This window comes from Haliotis cracherodii, unplaced genomic scaffold (assembly GCF_022045235.1).
Source record: "Haliotis cracherodii isolate W230 unplaced genomic scaffold, xgHalCrac1.p SCAF_8, whole genome shotgun sequence".
NCBI classification, from domain to species: Eukaryota; Metazoa; Mollusca; class Gastropoda; order Lepetellida; family Haliotidae; genus Haliotis; species Haliotis cracherodii.
The window spans coordinates 9,874,725-9,889,461 of NW_027266341.1; the positions used below are offsets into that span (position 1 = coordinate 9,874,725).

General features: G+C 40.8%; 1 protein-coding gene across 2 annotated transcripts in view; it reads left to right on the forward strand.

Annotated features, from left to right (window-relative positions):
* Positions 1 to 14,737, forward strand: part of LOC139450787 (glutamate receptor 2-like) — a 100,984-nt gene that overhangs the window by 35,673 nt on the left and 50,574 nt on the right. For both annotated transcript variants that reach the window (XM_071232621.1, XM_071232622.1), the window contains exons 3-4: positions 6,462 to 6,710; positions 8,537 to 8,733. In XM_071232621.1, the coding sequence (XP_071088722.1) occupies positions 6,462 to 6,710; positions 8,537 to 8,733 (446 nt within the window). The remainder of the gene's footprint in view (positions 1 to 6,461; positions 6,711 to 8,536; positions 8,734 to 14,737) is intronic.

Genomic DNA, 14,737 nt, shown 5'->3' on the forward strand with positions numbered 1-14,737 from the left:
CGAGGTCGACATCCATCACCCGACATACGAGATATGTTACCCGTAGCCCGAGGTCGACATCCATCACCCGACATACGAGATATGTTACCCGTAGCCCGAGGTCGACATCCATCACCCGACATATGAGATATGTTACCCGTAGTCCGAGGTCGACATCCATCACCCGACATACGAGATGTTACCCGTAGTCCTAGGTCGACATTAGTCACCCGACAGCTAAGATATGTTACTCGTAGTCCTCAGGTCGACATCCGTCACTCGAATTCCAAGATATGTTACCCGTAGTCCGAGTTCAACATACGTCACCCGACATCTGACATATGTTTCCCCTAACCTGTAACCCGTAGATCGACAGCCGTCCGTTATCGGTCACCCGTCACCCGTCACCTGTCACTCGTCACTTATTTCAATGTACAGTTCGTTCATCATCTCCACGCCCAGTGACATAACAGTTCATGTATGATACTTTGTTTTCCTAAATGCATCTTTCACAAAATCTAATTCTTTCCGTCCCCGTTGCTCCGTGGTCGCATACAAACATCTACACAGCCAGAATCATATCTTTAACACAATGACTGATATATTCAAGTGCATATTCCTCACCACGAACGCATCTCATTAAACCTGAACAGAAAACATAGTGTTGCAGCTGACGCAGGAGATATGTACAGAGCGCGGCAGCTGACGTTGTCGCAAGGGACGTCACCAAGAATGACAGCTTGAAAATAAATTGAAAATAAACTGCCTAAGGAATTCATTTTTACGGTCTCCATGCCAACCGTTGACTTTTATCTGTGAAAACAGATATCTGAATCGCAAAAGCGACCGGTGTGTCTTTACACATAGGGAGGGAGTATTGTATCACCCTATGGCTAAGTCCTATACCATCAAATGTAAAGATGTTGATAGGTTTAATTTCCTGAGCCGGCTTCATTGTGATGTCCCAGTTGTCTTGTCCTGTTCACTGCAGCATCTTGATGAGGTTGCCTGGTCCGAGTTAGTGCAGCTTTATTAAAACAATTGTACGATTCCGACTGTATTATAATCATGTGTGTATGAATCACTATCACATCACATCGCATCGCATCGCATCGCATCACATCACATCACATCACATCAGGTGTTCCCGAAAAGCGGAGCTTATACGATGAGTCAAATTTGACATCCACGTGTCTACAATAAAACCTTTTGAAAGTTTTAATGAGGCCTTGAATGTTGTAACTCGGATCAACAATTGAGTAAGAGTCGTATGACGCTCTTTTAAATTCTTTTGGAAACAGCATGGTGTAAACTGTAGATACCGAAGACTTGGCCTTCTGGAACATTTCTCTCACAGTCTTGTCTTGTGTCAGTTTGTGTCACTCTGAATCCTGATGCGTCGATCTAAATATGAAATAGACGAGGCGATTTCTCTTATATTTAAGATTTCTGTATTTTTAGCTCAGGTGGGAAGATCGGTGAAGAAAAATATTTGCCCCATTCAGACATTAATACCCGTTGGCGCGCGGATGCAGATATTTCTGCTTTCTTATTTATCTCAGGGGGTAGGGGGTAGAGGGTAGGGGGTAGGCGTACACCCCTGACTTGATGGGATTACAATGACAGCTTAAAACTGTCAGTTACTACAATAGAAAGATATAAAACCACTCCTTGGTTATCCATCACTATCAAATGGTAACGGTATCAGGTGTTCCTGAAAATGTAGGCGTATCCTGTCCCACCGGTGGCACCCGAGCACATCTTAAACACAACTGTATATATCCGTATGTAAGCAAGCTGTATTTAACGCCGCTTTGAAATGTGCTTGTATTCCAGGTATATCACGGCATTGGGTCAATCATGTAATACAATCTTGGCTTGGATTATTTAGTTAAGACAAAGTGCATTTCTGCTACTGGCATACAAATCTTCTCCATGGAAGGTAGGGACAGACAACACAGTTTATTCAGATCGACAATTGGAGTAACATTTAAAAATATCCCGTGGCCAGTTGTGATTCTCAATATTACAAAAGTAACAGGCGGATCGTCTAAGGGTGCAGCTCTGTGCTGTTAATTGCAGTGCTTCAGACTGTCACACATTTATTATTTTATCATTATTTTTTTCTTCTGTCATACACGCTACACGTATGCATTCACACGTTTCAACCGCGTACAAACTAACGACAATAATTAGTATTGATTCGGGTCAACGCCGATTGGACCCGTGAAGATCCGGGTTAGAATAGGTCTTCAGCAAACCATGCTTGTCGTAAGAGGCGGCCAGGGGGTTTGGGTGGTCAGGCTCGCTGACTTGGTTGTTCCACGTCAACGTATCCCAGTTGCGTGGATCGATGTTCATGATATTAATTTCTGGATTGTCTGTCCAGACTCGATTATTTATAGATAGCTGCCTTATAGCTGGAGTATTGCAACAAACAAACCAACAACGTCGATCGTAGGATCCTGGCATTTCCAATGGAAGTAACTTTGCACAATGAATTGAAGCGCCTTAGAAGACTGGACGCACAAACAGTCATCATTCAGTTATTGCCAGTTGACATGTTACGAACTGATCGTAAAGAAACGTTGATGTCATATCCAGTACGCTTTGGCCAGTTCCTTGGATACAAAGGTTTTGGCGAAGAATACGAATATCGGCAAAACCATGAACAAAGTCACATGTGGATTAAACAATAACTTTTTAATAACGAAGTTCTGATATCACGAATTTATTTGAAACGTTATTTGATTTAGTTCGAAATGTTCGTTGGGTGAAATTCCCTTTGAATATGAGTGTTAAGAAAACAGACCTCTGGATGGAACAGCATGAAAACCTTTCACTTCACTGATCCTCTGACACGACTGGTTCAATTGAGAAGTGGAAAGCTTGAAAAAACAGGTCACTCTATTTCATCTCTCTTACAGTAAATGCACCTGAGTCCAATTATTTTTTTTCAAAATGAATGAGTCCTTTCTCGGGTCAGTGTCAAGAAAGAGCTAAATATAAATCCTTCTTGTCTGGTAGTCAATTCAAGTGGTTTTCAGGATGAGAGTCTAGATTTAAAGGTCGACTTCCACTAAGCGCTGGGGATCAAAACATGTTCAATCCCTGGCTTTAAAGGTGTTTTAATGATAGTTTGAAAGACTGGGTTATTTCAAACGGTTGGCGTTAAAAGTGTGGGGTTTTTTATATTCTGCGATTATTTTTGATGCAAAGGTCTTGTGCGTAATACTTTGTAGATACATGTACTTGAAGGGTTTATACCACTTCCTGAGACTGAAAAGTGAATCTTGTCATTTAACCTGGAACCGAAATCATTGCTCTCAAATCAACGAATGATTGGCACGTACGTCTTGTTTCTATATGTACCATGTCAAAAACTCCCGATTTTCAGCCTAAAGTTACGAGTGGGCTGCAGGTTTGATCGTCTTTCAAATATTAACATCTCCATATGTATCAAAAAATATGTTTTAAACATTATATATATACTTTACCCTCAAGCACGAGAGACATTTAAATGTGCCGAACGGTTCCGTTGTAGTCAAACATTAATGCCAACCCCACTCCCCCAGTCGTCTAAGGCGCCGCGATTTGCTGTGCAGAGTGGCGTCCCTTAGGCACACCAGAAACCTATGATTGTGGGTTCGAATCCCGGTTCGCCCCGATTATGTTTCTAGGTTTGTCAGCACCTTACCCGTGCTCGTGGGTTTCACCGTAGTGGTAAGCGTCTGAGGTCTGCATCACTTAGGGCTTATCTCCCACATTAAGCTGACACGCCGTGATATGACTGGAATACTGTTAAAAACGGCGTTAAACCGAACTCACTCACTCACTCAAAACCTCAAAACTGATGGCCTTGTGAGGGTGCTAGGGTAGCATGTCCCCCAATACAGTACTTCTTGTGCGGAGAGGCGACTAAATGGATCAGGTTGTCAAGCTCGGTGACTTTATGATCGTACACCGACGGTGTTGCACGTTACTCACAGTATCAACCAATGAGTGTTTTCTGCTGCTTTATGTTTCAAAGCAAACCTTTCCAATAACACTCACCGGACTGGAAAGTGGTCTTCTGTGGTGACATCAAAGACTCACTGAGTGGCAAATGTCTACGGAGGCTCTGAGATCACTTGATGAGTTTTTATGAAGTAAATTATTAATCTGGTTAGAACAGTATAACCAGTGACTGATTGCTCTTTTACAGACGGAATTATTGTTAATCGATAAATGTTCATATAGCATACAAATATGATGGCTGACGTGTGATGGCATTTGTAAAGATGAGAGCCTAGTTATGCTGTACTATACTGGAGCATAAAAGCGTCATCGGCTTTAAAAATTCAGGGCGGGCTTAGGAGGTTATTCTGATGCTGGATTAAATCTCTGCCGCTGGTGTTCTAACTGTCATGACATTTTTGTCTGTCCTTTGATTGCAAGGATCTGCAGGTCAAGGTCAAGGCCGGATATACCGCCTGCTTCAAGAATCACACTAGTATATAGAAACTTAATTTGTGTTTCAAGTTTCCAGATCGACCCTATTCTGAAGCACGCTAACCCTTTTTTTTATTTCTTCTCGAGTTGCACCAAAGCTATTTCACTCTTCCTGTATTTGCCAGTATGTTATTCCACAAACGTAAATTTGTTCTGCTTCACTAGGAATAAACCTGTATCAAATTTTGAAAGCAGATTTTTCTGTTTTCCAAAGATAAAATAGAATATAAAGTACCTTACGTTTGAAGTGCTGAAATAGAAACATTTGGAATAGTGTGGAAGCTTTGTGACAACAAATCCAACTCACATAGTTTCAGTCTACACCAAATAGTCATTTTGACAGTTTCATCTAAAACGTCACACACTATATTTTAAATGAAGGAATGAGTGTTAAAAGAATATTTAAACCAACTCGCTGTACCACTCTTTTCACCAAATGGACAACTTCTGATGATAATGATAGAAATGAAAGTACAGTTTAAAGTGACGTGTTTAAAGTGAGGTTAAACCTAAACCACTCACTCACTCTACTAGCGTTGGTCATTCTGAAATAACACTGCTCTGAAAGATATTGATTAGTTTTATTGTTGTGTATATGTCGTCTTCTTTCTTCACAGTGTTGTCTGAATAACAGGATGACCTGTTGTAAATTATGAAAACTCTATCTCTTCAATAATCCCTCGATAATTCTTCACTGGCACTACCCTTTATACATAGCCAGAACTGTAACCATTGATGCACTAACACCTGCTTAACGCACAGTCCACTGTACGACTACTAGTATTATCATAAGCATGTGTTTATGATTAATTAGCACTATTAAATAGTGATAATGCCAGGTGTTCGCAAAAAGGTGAACGAATACTGGCACACCGTGGCATCCGTCACTAACCATTGCAAAGCCAAGTCAATTATTCACCTAAAACAATACGGAACATATTATGCAAGTCAAAAAAAGGAATTGCATCAGACATCATTTGTCACTGATTCGTCAAATTTGGAAATGTCCTCCACATGCCTACCACAAAACATTTGGAAAGCTTTGCCAACGCCGTGAATATTGTACCCCTGAGGAAGTATCGTATGACGCTCTTTGAAATTGTCGTAGAAAGAGCCGGCTCGACAATACCCCCCCCCCCCCCCACACACACACACACACACAGTCCCGTGGATAGCTGTATTGTCCCTCTTGGTTGATAGCGTGTCAACAACGTACTCAGACCTGAGCCGTTGCTCATACTATCAATCTCTGGTTTGTCTATTTACAGCTGAGTTCGGCTTTTAACATCAAACAAACAAAGCATAAACACACGATAGTATTGTATCAGTATTACAGGTATTTCTAACAGAAGCAATATATTCACACTAAGCATAAGCAATGTTGCTCTTTTGTTTGTTTCCCTGCAAATAGGCGTGTCATGTAAGCGTTCCTTGTGACCACACGATGGGGTAGCCGAGTGGTTAAAGTGTTCACTCATCACGCCGAGGACCCAGGTTTCATTTCCACACATAAGATGTTATTATTAATATAATCGATGTATGAGTTCCAATTCCTTTTGTGAAAGGACCTCTTAAAAATGCAGCCAGTTTTGAATGCAAAAAACGCCTAAACATCGGTAAAATAACGTTCCAAATACGCAAGCAGACATTGCATCAATATACAGAGCTATAAAGTACATCTTGCAATTTAACTTCATTTGCATATTTACCGTTATTTTATTAACAACATTATTTGAACAAGATATTACTCTCCGCGCTTTCAAAAAATTGTGGTCAGGGTTATTATTATTTTCATCATCATCATCACCATCATCATCATCATCATCATTCGTATTGTTATTGTCGCTATATGAATGAAACATAAATATTACTGTTTTCGCTCTTGCTATTATGAGCACCATCTTCGCCGTATTGTTGTTGTTGTTGTTGTTGTTGTTGTTGTTGTTGTTGTTGTTATATATATAACGCATAACTACTTTCATTGATTGCAGTATGCAAACAGATGAGCGATGGAGTTTTTGCAATACTTGGCCAGAAAGAGATGACCTCCACCGACATTGTCAAGTCTTTCGCGAAGACATTCCACATGCCGTTCATCACACCGAGCCTGTCCCGCATTGCCGTCAGTGAAGAGTCTAACTTCGAGCTGCACATGCGCCCGGACTACACGTACGCCCTCACTGACGTCATTCATAAGCTCAACTGGGGACAGGTCCACTTCCTGTATGACAGTGACGAAGGTACAGGTCAAACCCACTTCGGATTGTTTTGAAAGCCATTGCCAACTTCAAAACTCTTTTTGTCCAGTTGAAACCGACATTACGTTAGCGTTCAGAGCCAAGGGCATACTTGGTGCTATGACAATCGTAACAGCCGTACTATAACATAAACCTACGATAGTCGTAAGCGCTAAAACTGTTTTAAATCCCATACGTCATAGGCCTAGGATAATCGTTTGCGATAAAATAATTGTAACTCCATCGTCGGAGCTTGAAACGACGTTCATACAATGTTTCGGCCACACTCTATGAAGGTCCATACTCCAATGAACTCACACAAAGTGAAAGCAAATTCCTATTATTTTTTCTATCACTATTTGTCACCTCGAAAGATGTAGGCCTAGATCTATATGCAATTTTATTTTAGTTCGTGCGACTTCATGTCTACACTGACAGCCATACAACAACCAGTTTTATCGCGGAGTAAAATTTTCCACAAAATGAGATGAGCGTATGTATGCTGGACTTGCTTTGCAAACATCTGTTGTAGTTTGTTTACAACAAATGTATTCACATAGTATCATCACTGGACGAGAAAGGTCTGTTAAGAACTACCTCAGCAATGAGTGAGTGAGTGAGTTGGGTTTAACGCCGCTTTTAACAGTATTCCAGTTATATCACGGCGTGTCAGCTTAATGTGGGAGGAAAGCCCGAAGTGATGCAGGTCTCAGACGTTTACCACTTCGGTGAAACCCACGAGCACGGGTATGGTGCTGACAAACCTAGAAACATAATCGGGGCGAACCGGGATTCGAACCCACAATCATAGGTTTCTGGCGTGACCAAGGGACGCAACTCTGCACAGCGAATCGCGGCGCCTTAGACGACTGGGCCATCCGTGCCCCCACCTCAGCAATGACAGCGCGTCGTAATACATTCACATCAAGTACAAACCGTAAAAATGGCCAACACGATGAACGTGGCGGGAGAGATTTCCGAAGTTGTTAATGAACCTGTGGCGGTTACATGTGTTAGTCATCATTGATCAACTGGCCGATCATTACAGCGTGTTTAAAAATGTGTCAAAAGGAAACTGAGGTAGATTGCTGTCGACTGTCACTGTCAGTCTAGACACGAATCGAGTTGACACTGCGATAGTTTAGATGTGTATTTTATCGTTTTCTTCACTAGGATAGCTTCGATATTCCCCCCGGGGTTTCCCTCAGAATGTGTAAGTAGTCAAATTGTTTCGTTCATACACTTATGCACGTCACTTTCGTGGTCATGTGACCGACCTTTTGTCCAATGGAAAAGCCGTACATCGTGTTAAGTTTAAATTAAAATATCTTAGCGCTATGACCATGGTAGTGACCATATACATATTGCTGGTAAAATGTACGTGTGTGTGTGTGACTACTTGTTCTAGTCTTTACTAAAACAATGTCGGTTTTATAGTGCTCGTCCACTCAGATACCATGCCGCAGTTTAGAATGGATACTTCACTAACATACATTATACTGACACCCAGCCGACCAGTACTGGTTTTATCATCTTAATGCCGAGCGCAAGGCAGGGTAACAACAAGAACCATTTTGTAACGTCTTTTTAAATGCGCGGCGAGAGGGTCGAACCACCGACTTTTATCTCACCGGGCAGCCGCTGTGTCCACTACACCAATCCTTGAGTACGGACACGCGTTGACCATGTAATTAGAATATGGTATTATTGGTAGAGTGACGCAACACAATCATAAACCTTTGTATTTGATACGTTTGGTTCATCAAAATTACCACAATGCAAACTGGCACGACCCAAGTTCCTCTTTAACACTCAAACTATATTTCCAGGCTTGTTGCGTCTGCAGCAGATATTCTGGTCCCTCCGAGATCAACCTTTTGTCGAAGGATTCGCCGTACAGCGTCTGCAAGACGTCCGAGACATCCACGACGAATTACGTCACCTTGACAGAAGTTACGCCGGGTCCTACAAAAACATCGTCCTTGACCTTTCTTCAGAAGAAGCTTACGACCTCGTCCTACGTCAGGTAGAGAATCCATTTTTGACAGGAATTGATTTTCTGTAGATTGTTTAACATTCATTGTAACAGTTCAAGATTACAACTCCCTGTTTACAAGCGGAAGGCAATGGTCTGGGAACAATCCCTGGCCATTATAACGCGAGCGCAAAGGGATGTTGATGACGTGCCTGACAATAGTATTTCCCTCAAGCTCTACATCAGTACGTGCCACGGATCGCGGCTTTCCCGGTAGTGGCGATGCCCTCGGAAACATTGCCCATTATCATTCAAATCGTATATGTGTCATTTATAGCCTCTAACAAAACAGAAGTCTGAGATGGTCTGAGAGTTGAATACCTCAGGGTTTTGTATATTGACATTGATATCAAATAATATATCACTTTTACATACCGAGTGTGGTATTATGTATATTGTCGTGCGTGTTGTCGTGTTTAAGTGAATCCCTACTATTGGTTATAGGTGAATTCTTTTGTTTCACAATGTGTTATTAACATATCCGGTATCAGTAAGGATAATAGTGTATAATAATGTGAACAACAATGAGACAATGAGGTGAAAAATCACATTTTGACTTTTCATTATATTTTAAAACTACAGTATCTTTGGAACATAAAAATACAATTCACAAGCTTCAAATCGTATTACAGAGATACATGAAATCACACATTGCGATCTTCACTAAAGGTAGCTGAAGTCAAGCAATCGACGATAGCACAATTGTTTCCTAGCACCCAAATGGTCCCTTTTCTCCTGGCGGGTCATGTCACTGGAACTAGAGATGATAAGGTATATAGCGCTTGTTGCTACTAGAATGAGTTGTGTTTGAATTTTAGCCTGCTACTAAAAAAAATAATCCATACACCTTCTGTGCCAAAGCCTGCTTGAAACCATGTGACATTCTCATTAAAAAGGGCGTTGTGGTAGCCGGGTGGTTAAAACGTTCGCTCGTCACGCCGAACACCCGGGTTCGATTGCTCGCATTTGTACATTGTGTGAAGCCCATTTCTGGATGATATTTCTGGAGTATTGCTAAAAGCGGCATAAAACCATACTCACTCACAACTCAATCATTATAATCTTAAAACAGACTCCACCCCTCTCTGACAAACTCATCAAAGGAGGTCTGGTGAACCCTTAGCGCTCTATCAAAATGAGGGATTTGTCGGCAGACCAGTAGTCTAAGGCACCGCAACTCAATGTACAGGATCCGCTGATTATATATTTACATATCGTTGAACAACGTTATCTAAAAGACTTTGGCCCATGTTTGTGATTTCCTCCCACATTAAGCTGACACGTAAAGAAATAACGGACAAACTGTTTAACTGTGGCTTTCAACTCACTCGCTCACTCACGCACGCACGCACGCACGCACGCACGCACGTCTCTCAAACCACTACACGCGGAAATGCTCTTTTGTCTGCGTGCAATCTAGAGACCCATGTAGCTTTTAGCGTACGTTTATGCAGATGAAAAGCTTCATTAACCCTTAACCCAACAAGCGCGGAAACAGCTTTTGGAAAGGGGTGATGTTTGAGCTAAAGTTCTCGTTTAGTAAACCTGTAATTTTGTTGAAAATATGTCATAATGCTGGAATACGTTTAAATCTTAATGCCAATAAAGCTGGGGAATATAATCACGTTTAGAATGCCAAAAAGGAGTTGCGGCACGTATGCATCATGATGTGACCCCGACACTCACCTCGAACTCACCAAATGCGCTTGCACTCTAGTGCACTCTCGAATCCTATTTCCACCTCAACTCCAATATCCCTTCCACGGAAAACAAATTTGTCAAACATGTCAAAGTATATATAGTTTAATCTAAAAGTGCACTTGAAGCGTTCAAAAGTGCTCGGTAGATAGGTCTATTTATTCCGTATCTACATGCAGACCTTCGTCCCAAAGACGCGCTGGTAATGTAGCGACGGCAAGTCACTCGATTAGACACTCGCTCTCGGTTGAAGTGTGCACCGTGTCAATAGTTATGATTACCAAGCAATGCCGTGTGTGGATCAATATTATTCATCTCTGCAGAGTCAAACCTCATTAATCAGGATCCAGCTAGTTCCTTCACCGTCAAGAACTCATCGAATGCCAAGACGTAAAAGTATATTCCATCTATAAAGAACTTGTAGTTGGGACTTACAGGATTATCAAGCTCGGATTAACGAGATCCTGATTCACAAGGTTCTTATCTACGAATTTGGGGGCAAAATATTTCGGATATATTGAGAGGTCCGTAGTAATAGGCTGTTGGTTAACAGGTTTCGAAATGAATAGAGTTTTAATACCGGATTCCTGATTAACGACTCTGTTATTGAATTCTTAATTCCTATTACCCCTGGGATGACTCGACCCTGAATAAATGAGCTCCCTGCTTAAAATCCCCAATGTCACATCTCTTGGTCTGTAAATATGTGTATGAATGTATCAAAATGCTAAATGTAATGTTATTTAATGCTTTGATATGAAGTGCTTTATAGAATAAAATAATTAAATACACTGTAAATATGTGTATGAATGTATCAAAATGCTAAATGTAATGTTATTTAATGCTATGATATGAAGGGCTATATAGAATAAATAATGAAATTTTTGTGCATATCATATATCAAAATTTTGAGATGACCCCTGATGCCTTCTATTGTTTAACCAATTAGCATGCCTGACTGAGTTACATACTGGGAACAATAGGTGCTGGCAAAGTGAGGAGATCCCGTCTTTTCATATAGTTACAGACCCGTGAAGATTCCGGGACAGAATAGGTCTTCAGCAACCCATACTTGCCGTAAAAGGCGAATATGATTGTCGTAAGAGGCGACTAACGGGATCGGGTGGTCAGACTTGGTTGAAACATGTCAACGATCCCAAATGCGTGGATCGATGCTCATGATATTAATCACTAGATTATCTGGTCCATACTCGATTATTTACAGACCGCCGTCATATAGCTGGAATATTGCTGAGTGCAGCGTTAAACAACAAACCAACAAACCAACCAATCATATACATGTAGTTACATACAACGTATGCGTATATTTAAACAACAGGTAGGTTATTTAGTTTCCAAAGTGAAGAGAATTGAAACGGAAAATAACTCGAACCACACAATTGCTTTGCACTACTTTTGACGACGTTGATGATGAGGCCCAAACACCGTCTCATATCCCAGTACGTCAGTGTCTATGCTGACTGACACTAATGCACTAGCGTATGACTCATGAAAGTATTATTCCCCTAACGACATGTATTACGAGATGTAAGTAGAGCCAGATAAAGAAAGAAACCCATCCGTGCAATTACATCCAACGTTCAATACCGGCTAGACAAAAATATATCAAACCTGGCCCAAACACCTGATTACCTAGCTATTTACCATAATACCCCAGGCCTCCACTAAACACGTGAAATTACAATTTGGATAAGTCGTTGTGGGGATGTATTTCACGTAAATACTACTTAACAGATTATGCATTCATTTGACGTATTGATTTATTCAATTTGAAAGGTGGTTTGTCAAGTATAGCTAATCGGGGAACATCAACCGCTTGTCAATGACGCAGAGAATCGATAATCGCGGCAATGGCGATGTAATAGCGGTTGTTAACTTGGGATTTATTAACGTGGAATGTTTCCAGTTTGGTTTGGTTGATTTATTTGCGATTGAAATCTATCCTTGCTTTGGACTTTGAAGTTACTCGCAAAAAGGCTCCATCTCACTCCAAATACAAACATTGTATTGTTAATGTGGTTATGAGATCCGGCTTTACAAATATTGGTGGTTTATACGAGGAGATTATATCGATAACTGCATTGAAGTATGAACTAATTGGAGGCACTTTTTCGTAAGGATTGCTCTTAAACTTTACGACTGATGTATCTTGTTATCTCTGGATTTGGGGAATCCAAGACCAAACGTCTATTTAGTTGGGTTCCTGGGAGCATTCCGGTTATGGGGTGTAAACAACTTACTATATTTGTTGTGTCAACGTTGTTCGTTGGTTTTCGCTGTTTTTGGTGAGTGTGGGGAGGGGGGTGTTCTTTGAGCTTTAATTGTGTTGTTTGGTGGGTATGGGGGGGGGGGGGGGGGAGGGGGGGATTTCTATTTTGGTGTTTTTGGTCGGAGTTTTGCTGTGCTGTGCTGTGCTGTGCTATTATCGTTTGGTGTGTTGTGTTTTGTTTGGAGGAACATTGTTCTCTTTGGGCGGGAATGGAATTTAAATAATCTCAGATTTTGCTAAATGACACTGGAGTTCAAATCTAAAATCAATATGCATTGACAGTATTTTTTTTCAAATTTGTCAAAATAGCTGTTCAGTCGAACTTATATATAAATCCTTCCCTAAGGTGTTGTTTCCATGGCATCTTATAATGTTCCGGCTATGAAGAATGGTATATGGACAATGGTATATGATGAATGGTATATGGACAATTGTTTTTGGACAATGGTATATGAAGAATGGTATATGGACAATGATATACGAAGAATGATATATGGACAATGGTATATGGACAACGGTATATGAAGAATGGTATATGGACAATGGTATATGAAAAATGGTATATGGACGATGGTATATGGACAATGGTATATGAAGAATGGTATATGGACAATGGTATATGAAAAATGGTATATGGACAATGGTATATAAAGAATGGTATATGGACAATGGTATATGAAAATGATATATGGACAGTCATTGTGCACAGAACGTATTCTGAACAACTGCTGGACCAACAGCTAATAATATGCCCAAAACGTCAACTTTGCAAACAAGAACACGTTTATACTTCCTAAGCTCCTCCAATATTTTATCACCTAATTCCAGCAAAGTGTCAATTTATGACACATCCCCAATCAATACACCCGGACTCTCCCCTGGGTACAAGCTAAATGATGGCGTAAAATCGATTAAGGTTGTTTCTCCCCGCAGAATTTCTGCCAAACTCACATTCGTGTTTTGTTTACTAATATCCTGAGCAATTATTGTGCGCTGTAGTCTGTTCCTCTTTGGTTGTTTCAAGTGAAATGACGATCATGAATGAATTCATGAACAGCATTCATGAGGTTCTATAAACATAACACGCCATCACTGAAGGACAGGGTCAGAGGTCAACTGAATTTAATAAGTACAAGCTGTGTCATAGATTCTGCTACCTTGAATAGGCATAACATGCCTAGTGTTAAATACGGTGACGGCGTTAACACATTACATCACTGGGGTCCGTTCCACGAAAGGAAACGCAAATACTCAAGGAATAACTGTAGTATATACCCACCCTTTCTACTGCCCAATTCGGTTTTGGGTTTTATTTTTTTCGGAAACTACAACTAAACATGCCGATTTTTCAATTTTCAAAAGCTTGAATGGTTCTTAATTCAAGTAATTTATATGTTAATGGTAGCACAGGGGAGATGTGCGAGTCAGGCACAACCTCTTAACTGATACTAGAAATTCAAATCATCATTCGTTAAACCTCGCTTCCTTCTTTTCCTACTCGTTATTTCGATTATAATTTGGCAATTTGGAATCCTACTTTTAGGGATAATATTGCTTGGCAGAACTCATAGCCCTTGGGTTTATGCTTGTTTAAATGTAATAGTCTAACGTTTATCTGACGAGCAAATGCCTAATTTTATAACTTTGGGAACAGCCAGGGAGATGTTAATCGCGATCTTAACTCAAGTGGAAGCAGTATTGCCGTGCTAATGTATGTTTTGTTTGGTTGGTTTGTTGTTTAACGCCGCACTCAGCAATATTCCAGCTATATGACGGCGGTCTGTTAATAATCGACTCTGGACCAGACAATCCAGTGATTGACATTGTGAGCATCGATCCACGCAATTGGGACCGATGACATGCATCAACCAAGTCAGCGAGTCTGACCTCCCGATCCCGTAAGTCGCCTTTTACGACAAGCATAGTCGCCTTTTATGACAAGCATGGGCTGCTGAAGACCTATTCTATCCCGGATCTTCATGTACAGTAAACCACGTTCATAACGAA